Source organism: Peromyscus eremicus, chromosome 4 (genome assembly GCF_949786415.1).
Source record: "Peromyscus eremicus chromosome 4, PerEre_H2_v1, whole genome shotgun sequence".
Taxonomy (NCBI): domain Eukaryota; kingdom Metazoa; phylum Chordata; class Mammalia; order Rodentia; family Cricetidae; genus Peromyscus; species Peromyscus eremicus.
This window is the reverse complement of record NC_081419.1, coordinates 34,005,219-34,017,743: the sequence shown is the minus strand read 5'-3', so window position 1 is coordinate 34,017,743 and position 12,525 is coordinate 34,005,219. Positions and strand designations below refer to the sequence as shown.

The following is a 12,525-nucleotide window of genomic DNA, read 5'->3' as shown; positions in this document are numbered from 1 at the left end:
ACCAAGGCCTGGACTGAGAAGTAGAATTATTAATGAGAAAAAGAAAAAATAAATAGAAAAAGTAGTATGAAGAATTTAAGGGGCTTGCTCTCTAAGTTGGGGTAGTCAGGGGCAATGCAAGATGAGAAAGGAAAGATAAGAATAGGGAGATTATAGGACAAAAGACTTGGAATAAAGGGTGAGGCAATTATGGGCACAGTTAGTATGAGGTTATTTTGTTCTTTCCAATAGAAATATGTATTAGTCAGGCTTCACTAACTGGTGGACCCCCAGGGATGGGTAAGATGCTATAGTTCCCTTAAGAGGATCAAGTTCCTAGAAAAAATATGAAGACCTAAAAGTCACCACTGTAACATGACAATGATAGTGTCACTGTGTAAACACCTATCTAAGGCGTTGTTGATGCTGTTACAGCTGGTCCTTCTGATATTTACTAGAAATGAAAAGAATTCTTGCTTTGAAGACTTAAGAATACATGGCTATAACCCAGAATATCCAGGCCAATGTGAAATGACTGTTTTCTGTACAGATGTCATATATTATCTAGACTGTATATAATCAGCTTGATGACTACATATCTCAAGGACTAATGATTGAGACAAGATAGTATGCTGTGGAATGAATATTTGTGTTTCTATCTCCTTAACTTATATGTTTTGATATAATCCTCAATGTTATAGTATTAGAAAATGGCATCCTTAGGAAGTGGTTATGTCATGAGAACTCTGTTATCATTAGTAGAACAAGTACACTCATAAAACAGATCCCAGAGATCTCGCTATCCCCCATCCAACATATACAAAGATAGTCAAAGTAGTAAATCTGTGAAGCAGAGAAAAAGCTGATGTCTTTACCTTGGGTTTCCCCTCCTGCAGAATAAGTGGCAAATCTCTGCTGATTATAAGCCACCCAAACAAGATGAATGTCCTAGAAGCCAAACAGGCTCCATACAGCCAAAACCCCAGGTACAGTTTTTTTTCTCTTGCCTGCCAAGCACTAGAGAATAAAAATCTATTGGAAAAGTTTCTCTTTTATAACAATGATAACTCTGCATTTCTTTATCTTGTACACATCCAACTCATTTAAGCTTTTAATTAATAGTAGATGTTCTGTCTTTGCTCAGAAGCCATTTAATTCACTCGCAAGTTTACTTTGTGAAATCACTTGTAAGTTTTCATTACACTGTTCAAAGTCTTTCAAAGGAGGCAAGTACTTTTCAAATGCTTCTAGGTAATTATGGTGTGTTCAGAAACAAAAATTTTACAATAAAAACATATCTACTGAGTTACTGTATTGATTATAATCTGAAAGTACATTAGAATACATTACTAAAGTATTTAAGCTTTTTTCTGAGAGAATTCTGGTCTATAACAAAAGAAAGTATTTCTTCACTCTTGCAAAATGTAATACACCTGCCCTAAAATCAGGTATTCTGAAACAGAATCAAAATTCAGGGAGGAGAAGATATTTGTATAAGTGTAGATAATATTTGAAAATCTTGTCCTTTACTTGGTGACAAAATGGGGTTTTAAGAAGTGTCTACACTTCCCTGATGGTTCAGAACTATTCACCATAATTAGTAACTTGGAATGCTTGCACCTGCATTCTAGATGTCCCTAACTGGGTGGCTCTAGGGAGAAAAAAAAATAAAAATGGATCTTATAAACTATGAGTATTTCCTATCACTCTCCAAGCTTTTCTATACAAAGAAGAGGTGTGGTATGTATAGGGACTGGTTAATTTTTCCATTTTCATTAAATATATCTTAATTCAAAGGTAAATATCCAATATTAAATTATTTTATTAATGCTTTTTTAAAAGTAAAATGGTAATTTTATAAATTCTATATTCATTTTGTTTGTACCTAGCTAAATTATAATTCATGAAAATTTTAAGTAAAATTTAGTTATCAATATTTAAGTGGAGATACATATCCAACATTACTGAAACACAATTGCCAACTATTATGCTGACTTCTTTAAGATGGTAAAATTATAATTTAAAAGCCCTTCATTTAAAAAAAAATTGCAGTACAGTACAACAAGCTGGTTCAGGTGCTTGCTGCCAACCTGAAAAACCTGAATTTGTTTCTTGGAACCCACATAATGGAAGGCAAGAACAAATACCCACTTACGGTCATCTGCTAAGCATCTATGAATCTTGCCATGTACACACACACACACACACACACACACATACACACACAGACACACACACACACATACACACACACATACACACTACACAGTAAATAAATGTAAAAAAAAAAAAAGTGCCTCTACACCAAAAAGAAAGGATAAAGGCAAACATTATTTGAATGCATGCTATTTCAAGTCTATACACGAAAATATTAAGTAAATGGCAGTTATAAAAATACTTGAGCCAGGCGGTGGTGGCGCACACCTTTAATCCCAGCACTCAGGAGGCAGAGCCAGGCGGATCTCTGTGAGTTCGAGGCCAGCCTAGGCTACCAAGTGAGTTCCAGGAAAGGCGCAAAGCTACACAGAGAAACCCTGTCTCAAAAAAAAAAAAAAAATACTTGCTACATTTCTGACACAAGGTGATAACTATGTCCTGCAATATACTTCCAAATGAGAATAGAAATTCAACCTTCTCAAACCTCATACACACATAATCAAAACTATGAACCCTCAGGATTAACCACTGTGATTACAACCCCGCAACTCTAAGGAGTATGACGAAAATCAGTGCAAGCACAATAAAGGTAAACGTTGGATAGAATCACACTATGCCCATTAAAGTTGTACCATGATGACTTGTCTTGCTCAGCCTTTACTCGTACTAAACTCATAAACATTTGAAAATGTGTTTCTCTTTATTCATACTTCTAATGTTGTATAACACTTGATATTAAAATTTATTTTTAAGCCTATATCCAGAGCAGGAAGTATGGATACTTACCAATTTTCAGGTAAAAGGACATAGAGCAGTGGCCTCAACCTAGGAGCTAAAGGACCCTTTCACAGGGATCGCATATCAGATACAAGATATCGGATTCATAACAGTAAGAAAATTAAAGTTATCAGGTAGCAATTAAAAAATTTTATGGTTGGAGGTCACCACAATATGAAAAACTGAATTAAAGGGCTGCAGCATGCAGAAGGTTAAGAACCATTGATATAGAGTCTCTTCTAAGACAAGAAAATTGTGCAAATGATGTTAAATGTTAAACCCTGGGAGATCAAATTACAGTTCATGCATTAATATATGTCTAGTGCAGGTTAAGATTATGTTAGTAAAAGAATATCTGATAGAAGACAAACTAAATTATTTGGAAATTTGTGATTAGAGCAGAGTAGCCAAGTATACAAAAGCAGAACATAGCAAATATACTGTGGAAATATTGAAGATAATGGGGCATGTGCAGCGAGTGGGGAATTATCATTTTGATACATGAGCAAAGGAAATAACTGGGACATCAGACTACGGCAAGCAGAAGAGCCAGCAGGAATAGAATAAGGGTTAGCTGAGTGTATCATCCAAAGCAATTTGGACTTTATTCTTGAAGCAGTGAAAGACTGATGAAGATTTTATTAAGGTTTGAAATTTAATATAGCATGAATGCTGTAGTCAGGGAAACCATGAGATATTTAATATGTGGGTGGAAGAGGATACAAGAGACCCTGGATGTGAGGGAACTATGAAGTAGGATAAAAGAGACATTTATATAGACATGAAAATGCAAGGTCTCAATGGCATATACTACTTAAGGAGTTTCTATGTTAGACCTCAATTTTGAATGAGAGTGTGAAAAGAGACAAAATGACTCAAGTTTGTGAAAAGATGAAAATTCACAGGAATTAAATGACCATATATCCCAGAGCCTATCAGAGGATATAGACATGATAGTATTTCATTGAACTGCTCTCTGGATACTCTGAGATATATTTTATATCAGTAATTTATAAGTTCTTTCATTTATAAAAATTATATCAAGTTTACAATGTTTTAGTTTTTGGAAAATGTTAGAGTCAAGATATCAAAACACAATGTAAAAAAAAAAGACTACAAGAAAAAAACTATCAAAAGCTGTAATAGAAAACATATCAGCTCACCTCAAAGGCAAATCCATCAGAATACTATGAGATGTATCATCAAGGACATTAAAAGCCAAAGATGAGCCGGGCGGTGGTGGCGCACACCTTTAATCCCAGCACTCGGGAGGCAGAGCCAGGCGGATCTCTGTGAGTTCGAGGCCAACTCACAGTCTCCAAAGTGAGTTCCAGGAAAGGCGCAAAGCTACACAGAGAAACCCTGTCTCGAAAAGCCAAAAAAAAAAAAAAAAAAAAAAAAAAAAAAAAAAAAAAAGCCAAAGATGCATAGAATAGTAAGTTTCAAACCCTGAAACTAAACATTTGACAACTAAGATTCCAATATCTAGAAAAAAACTATCTTTTAAAACCAACCTAGAGATAAGGACATTTTAAGACAATCATAAATTTTGGCAGCTCATGACCACCAAGCCCTCCCTGTAGAAGGTACTTAAAGTAATACTATCACAGAGGATTTTAAAAGGCAATTTCAACCACTGGGGCACAGGAAGAAAATATTTCACAACAGAACTAGATGAACAAAGGAGATCTAGGGAGAAATTCATCACAGTAATTAAGAAAAGCCTTGGCTCCAAGAAGTGAGGGAAAAAATAACAACAATCCAGTCAACCACAAAAGTAATCATAGGAATTAGGAAACATCTCCCAGTAATAACCTTAATATATAATGTCTTCTATCACTCAATAAAACACAAACAGTAACTGACAGGATTTAAAAACTAGATCCATTGACAATGAGAAGATAGAAGTGCATGTATCAAACAAATGAAAGCCAAAACAAAGCTTGGATAGCTATTCTAGTATTTGATACAGTAGATTTTGAAGGAAAATTAGGCAGAAGAGATGAAGAAGACCACTACATATTAATACAAGTGATAATTCATGAAGATGTAACAATTGAAAATACATATATGCATGAATTGTTAGAGCTTTTAATTTTATAGATCAAATGCTAATGGGCATAAAATTTAGACAGCTCTTGATACAGTAACAGAGAGTGATTTCTATAAGCCACTCTCATCTCTAGGTACATCATTTAATCTAAATTAAATAAAGAAACTTGAATTTAAAAAATCAATATCATACATTAAAAGGACTCATAGCCACAGAATATTCTAGCTGAAACACACATAATATACATTCTTCTTACCATACCATGCAGCCATCTCTAAAATAGATTACCCTGTAGACCACAATACAAATTTCCATAATACAAAAACCTTTAAATAATTTCCTCTATCTTCCCAGAAAATAGCAAAATGCAAGTAAAAAATCAATAGGAATACATACTAATGAAATTTCAGAGGCCCTTAGAGAATGAAAAAATATACTCTTGAACTGACTGAAGAAATAAGAAGGATTTAAAATTTCCTAGAATAAGATGTAAATGAAACCACAGCTAACCAGAACTTTGGGGTATCACTAAAGCAATTCTAAGAGGACAGTTTCCAGTCATGTGGGCTACTGGCTAATTTTCACAGTGTCAGAAAGTACAAGGCATGCTACTGGAGGGGAAAAAAAGCTAACAATAGTCTTATGTGGCTTTGAACCGTGAAAACTACAAAGATGACTACCCTGGAATAATTATTCTCATTTGTGTAATAGTAGCAAAACTGTGTTGGGAATAACTAACTACTTTCTTATTAGATTTAAGGCTCAATTTAGAATATAGAGCTCCTGTGTGCTACTGTTGGCTAGGCTGAGAACTTGTGGCTAGGTAGAACAGAGGCCTTAGGGTAGAATCTACTCCAAATACTTTCCTGAATAGACATAGTATTAAACTGCCACTAAATACTTACCTTTATAACTAACCATAGATTAGTGCAGCTCTCAGTCCTCATAAGAGGAACTTGTTTTTGTAGTATATGATAATTAGAGACTCAACAATTGTTCAGAGTACGGAGAATATGAGGCTGTGGAGTGTTCAGCCCTAAACTGGACATTCTATATCATACACTGTCTGCCCAGGGTTCAAGTACCATGATAGAAAGGGTAGCAGAAAAAATAAAAGGATGAGAAGAAAGGGAGGAAGCTGGAAAAATTTATGTTTTAGACACAACATGGCTGATGCCCACATGAACTCATGTTGGCTGTGACTATGTTCACCAGACCTGCATAATATCAAAGTAGTCAAAAATCTAATATTTGACTAAGAGGGAGGATTGGATCACCCTAGGATGGGGAATAGAACAGAGAGTTAATGGTGGATATGGGGGTACTGGAACAAGAGGATCAAATGAGAGAAGGCGTGAAGAAGGGAAATAGAAAAAGGGACAGCTAAAACCAAAGGCCGCTCGATGGGTTATATGGAACCTCATAACAGAAAAATTATTCCATTATCAATAGCTTATACAGTGAAATATTTATATTCTAATAAGGAGATGAAAGATCTCTACAGAGAAAATGACACTTGACAATGGAAAGATTTTCAACGATCATGGGTTGCCACAATTATTATAGCACCTATGCTACCAAAAAAATTCAACACACTCAGCACAATATTCATCAAAATTCCAGCAACATCCTTCAGAGAATGACTTAAATCCATACTGAAATTCATGCAGAAGCACCAAAGACTGCAGATGCACAGCATAATTTTCAGCAGAAACAGCAATGATAGAAGCATCACAATACCTGATCTCAAACTGTTACTATAGAGCTATAGTAATAAAAATATCATAGCAAAATAATTACCACAGCCAAATAAATCAATAGACTGGAATAGAGAAATAAACACCCATACTATAGTGATGGAGTCTCGGACAAAGTTGTCAAAAACGCACATTAGAGAAAAGATAGGCTTTTCAACAAACTGTGTTAGCAAAACTGGATGGGCTTACGTGAAACAATGAAAAAGGATCATATTTCTCAATCTGCACAAAATCAATTAAAATGGATTAAGGACCTTAATTAAGACTTAAAACTTAGCTGGGTGGTGGTGGCACATGCCTTTAATCCCAGCACTCAGGAAGCAGAGGCAAGCGGATCTCTGTGAGTTCGAGGCCAGCCTGGGCTACAGAGTGAGTTCCAGGAAAGGTGCAAAGCTATACAGGGAAACCTTGTCTCGAAAAACAAACAAACAAACAAAAGACTTAAAACTGGAACTGCTAGGGCAAAGGTCTTGAAGATATAGATGCCACCAAGACCTTTCTAAAAATGGCTCTAACAGCACAGGGAATATTCCCTCAAAATGACAAGTATGATTGCATAAAATTAAAAAAAAAAATTGGACTGAAGAGTTGGTTCTGTGGGTAATGGCATTTGCTTCCAAAACTGTTGATCTGAGTTTGATCCCCAGGACCCACATAGAAGAAGATAACCTATTTCTTTTCCAAATTCACACCTGGCCTCCACATACATGCTGTTGCATATGACCCTTAAATAAATAAATGTAGTAATTAAAACAAATCCTCTATGCACACAGCAGCATGAAAAGAATCTACACAATGAGAGAAAAATCTTTGCCAATTTTCTTCTTTTAGACATTAATATATATAGAAATACACAAGAAGTAAATACCAACAAACAAATTATACAGTTGAAAAATGAGTTGATGAATACAGAGTCCCCAAAGGAATACAAATACCCATTTAAATATTTGAATGTGTTCTGCATTTTATCTGATATAACTATCAGAGAAAAGCAAATTAACCTACATTAAGATTCCATCTAAACCCAATTAGAATGACTGTTATCCAGTGTTATTGAGGGTGTGAAAAAAGAGGAGTCTTTATGCATTGATGGTGGGAATAGAAGTGTGTGGTGGTTTGAAAGAAAATGGCCTGTAAAGGGAGTTTCACTCTTAGGAGGTATGGCCTTGTTGAAGGAAGTGTGTCACTGTGTGTATAGGCTTTGAGATCTCATATATGCTCAAGCCACATCCAGTGTCTCAGTTCACTTCCTGTTGCCTGCAAGATGTAGGACTCTCAGCTACCTCTCAGCACCATGTCTTCCTGCACTCCACCATGTCCCACCATGATGATAATGGACTGAACCTCTGAAACTATAAGCTGCCACCTCAATGAAATGTTTTTGTTTATAAGAGTTGCTGTGGTTATGGTATCTCTTCACAGCAATAGAAACCCTAAGACAAGAACATGTACAGTCATTATAGAAATAAATATGGTAATCCACAAAAATATTTGAAAAAGTAGATTTACCCTGTGATCTAGCTACATTCCTGGATATAAATTTGAAGGAGTCCAAGTAGCCTTTTCAAAGAGATCTCAGGGTAAGTGTGTTTACTGCTGCATTTTTCACAATAGCTAAGATATAGAACCAGTCAGAAGTTCACCAAGAGATTAATTGCTAAAGCAAATGTGTACATATGTACAATGGAATTTTTATTTATCTGTAATACAGAATGAAATTATGTTATTTGTTGGAATGGGGAGGTGAATATCACTATGAGCAGCAGAATAATTCAACTCATAAATTCAATACTACAGATTTTATCTCATATGTGATATGTGATTTAAGACACGAATTAGATGTAAGACATGAATCAGAATGGCATCTACTAATAGTGGAAAGAGTTCTAAAAGGAGAGGGAAGGAAGGAACAAGAAACTCCAGGGGAAGATAAAGGACTTGAGACAGCAGGAAGATTTGGGATGGGAATAGGACTAGTCAGAATAGGAGAGGGGCGAGAGAACAGCGGGCTTGTAAAGAAGAGCAGAGTATAAATGGCCAGTGTGTAAATAATTAAAAACATCACAGAAAACCCCAGTACTTTGTGCAATAACTTAAAAAGGTAAAGTAAGTTCAATCATCAAAATTCTTGAGAAAAGAGGTGTAGCTAGCGTAATTTTATCAACAAACAAGTGCCTTGTTTCAGAAATGCAGCTGAGTGAGGGTAGCCATGGGGGCTCAAGCCTGTAACACCAACACATAAGAGATGCAGGCAGGAAGACCAGGATTTCAAGGCCAGCCTCAGCTCCATGGGAAGCTCAAGGCCAACCTGGGCTACATGAGACCTCTTAAAAACAAACCAATAAGCAAATTCTGTAGAAATGCAAATGAAGTAAAAATATTTGGGTTTGTTATGACTTTTGTGTAAAAGCAGGATGGGGAGCACGAATACTTATATTGGCTAGAGGCTACTTGTAAAAATTCATAAGTAGATAACTATAAAAAATTGATGTTTCCATAGCAACATAAGAGAATAAAACATAAAAACAGAAATGATAACCCAGAATAACAGCCTAAAATATGTTCTTTTCCTAAAGTAAGGAACTGAAAAATGTAAGCACGTCTCTATTAAATAACTTAGAAATACTGAGTTTCATCAAAGCAAAAATCATCATAATAGAGTTTTATACATGGTTTATCTCTCTTATACTATTCAATTTTTAGAATAAAAGAGAAATTGCTGCTAACCAAGTAATGCTAAGGGATACCCAGCATCTTTCTGTTATTCAGCATAAGCCACTGAAAGATGCTTTGTTTTTCCAGCTCTTTTTATTAATTTTTTTTCATTTATTTTGCATACCAACCACAGTTTCCTCCCCTCCTCTCCTCCCCTTGCTTCCCCCCACCTCTCATATATCCCCTCCCCCATCCATTCCTCCTCTGTCTCCTTCAGAAAGGGGCAGGCCTCCAATAGGAGTCAACAACAAAGCATGGCACATCAAGTTGAGGCAGGACCAAGCTCCTCCTGCTGCATCTACATCTAGCCTGGGCAAGGCAACTCAGCATGGGGAATAGGTTCCCAAAAGCCAGCTCAAGTGCCAGGAACAGGTCCTGATTCCACTGCTGGGAGCCCTGTGACCCCAGCTAAGATTCCTAACAACAGTGGAAAGGGTGCCTGAACTGGTCTTCTGTAATCAGCTGGGTGACTACCCTAATTGTCAATAGAGAGCCTTCATCAGGTAACCATGGAAGCAGATGCAGATATCCACAGCCAAGGACTGTGCTGGGTCAAGCGGCAAAAAGCCTCTTGAAGAGAGGGACTAGAGACAGTAAGAGCCAGGGGTGTCAAGGTCATGATAGGAGAACACACAGAGACAGCTAACCTGAGCTACTGGGAGTTCACAGACTCTGGACAGAAAGCTAGGAAGCCTGCATGGGACTGATCTAGGCGCTCTGCATGAGTGTGACAGTTGTTTTTCAAGTCTTTAAATTATTTTTTGAGATTATTATATAATTACATCATTTCCCCTTTAGTTTTCCTCCCTCCAAGCCCTCTCATATATCTCCCCTTGCTCTCTTTCTTCTTTAAATGTTTTTACATATATTTTTGTGTGTATGTGTGTTACATATATGTGTGTCTGTATATATATATGCATATATTTCTAAGTATGTGAATACAACCGGCCCATTCTGAATAATAACACTTGTAAATACATATTTTTAGAGATGATCTGAATTGATTATTTAATGCTGTTTTTCAATTTGACAGTTAAAGGGAGACATTTGAGAACATACTTAAAAATAATGATTAAGATAATGTCAGCAGGTCAGAATGAACTGCACATTCTGTATGCACCATGATACTTGAGTTGGATTATGAATCATGTATCTTTAGAAGAAAAAATTGAATGAAATAATTTTCCTTATTGTGTAAGTGATAAAACATCAAAACTTAGTTGGTTATTTGTATTGATTGCTTTGTAGATTAAAAGGCTCTGAAATAAGTATATATGTATATTTATGAAATTTACTAAATACTTATGTAAATAGAACTATATTTGTTTGATTTCTAGTTTATCACTAAGTTTATAATGCAGAGATTGTAGATTAACAGGAAATTTTGTGCAGTTTTTAATAATCATTTTTTTCCTAAATTGCTTTTATATTATCTCCAATAATTCCCTTTTTCCAAATGCAATAAATTATAAACTTGATTTTAAATATCTTCTTACTAGAACTGAAACTTGGAAACACATTAAATAGGATTTTAATATTTCTGTTTTGTTCTTAATGGAGAAAGCTCCTTTTCACATTTCTTCAGTGTATCATGCAAGCTCTCTGTGAAGCAAGCTCCCACAGTCAACTAGACTCATTTTCTTCTTTATTCATCGTACCAAAGTCAACATGTGTCACTATAAAGAATGTTGACACATGCTGGACAGGAGAGCTGTTGCAACCTCAATTTGCTTTGCCCGCAAATGTTCCCACTGACACAGAACTTTTTGCTGTTGTCCCCATCCACTCCTGTAGTCAGCTTGTTTACGGACTGTCTGCTATCTCAGATTCAGCATTGTGATTGCAGTTCCCAGGAAAACTAAATGTGGCTTCCTAAAGTGGCTACGCATCAGGACTGCTGCAACACAGTGACTCACAAACAAGTGGACTCTTGGTGTCTCTCCCAGAGAAAATTTTCGGTGCTCAAGGAAAACAGAAGATTCTTCCTTGTGCTCTGGTAGGTTTCTGATAATTAATTCTGCACTCAGGAAATTCATCCTAGATTTCTATCTGTCGCTGTGCTGACTCATCCACTTTAATTTTTTTTTTTTTTGAAATTCAAAAACTCTTAGGAATTCTTATACACATAGAAATTAACAAACCAAATACAGAAAATCAACACTGGGAAAACATGGCAGTTGTAGAAACATTGTTTTCTTACTCAGTTAATGGCAACGCACATTTAAATACATCATGATAAAATGAGATGTTCAAGTATACTGACTGTCTTCATTTAATGTAGGCTTATTTTAAGTTTTACTTTTTCATTCAATCCTGTGTTTTGGTCTTAAGATACTTGGGACAATGAGATAGGCATAATTAGTTGTTGGATGGAATGCCAGTTCATTTATTATTGACATGTAAACCAGAGCATACACTGATTGTTTGAACAGTATCCCTCCTCTCCTACCCCAAGTAAGGAGCCGAAATCAAAAGACTGTGTACCTGGTTACCTCCCATGCCATGGCAGTTGAATATACCCACTTTCTCATTTTCTTTGCGGCCCATGTTGTCTAAGCATTGATTGGTTTCAACATTTCTTATCTAAAGAAAACACACACAAAAACAAAAGGGTCAAACAAATTCAAATATTTAATCCATAAAGTCATTCTGATACTCATGAATTACAGAGTGTTCGCTAAATAATACAAGTTTGTAAGAAAATTATTTTAGGAATATGTTTTAAATATCACTTTGTCTTTTTCTACCTATGATTAGGCATAAACATCTTCCTAAACTTTTCCTAGCTAGAAGTGGAACAATGTTGGTTTTGAGATTAGCATCTAATCAAACAATGAAGGAAGCTCTCTATATATAAGTTATCAAAGTCTTTTAAACATTAGGATATTCTGAAATTCCATCCAAATAACTAATTGATTCTTAAACCCCTATAGAATCACATTTTTTTTTAAAAAAAAGGAAAATAAATTGGATTTGTACTTGAGTTTATATTTTTAGATTTTGATGTTATATGTTCCATCTTGGTAAATAATAAAAATTAATTACATTGCTTTTTTCTGTGACTAAGATGGATTTGTACATTTTTCT

At 35.5% G+C, this 12,525-nt stretch overlaps 1 protein-coding gene across 1 annotated transcript in view; it reads right to left on the bottom strand.

The window, feature by feature from the left end:
• Galnt13 (polypeptide N-acetylgalactosaminyltransferase 13) overlaps positions 1-12,525 on the bottom strand; it is a 516,359-nt gene that overhangs the window by 33,752 nt on the left and 470,082 nt on the right. The window contains exon 9 of the mRNA XM_059258836.1: positions 11,923-12,021. Coding sequence (XP_059114819.1) covers positions 11,923-12,021 — 99 coding nt within the window. The remainder of the gene's footprint in view (positions 1-11,922; positions 12,022-12,525) is intronic.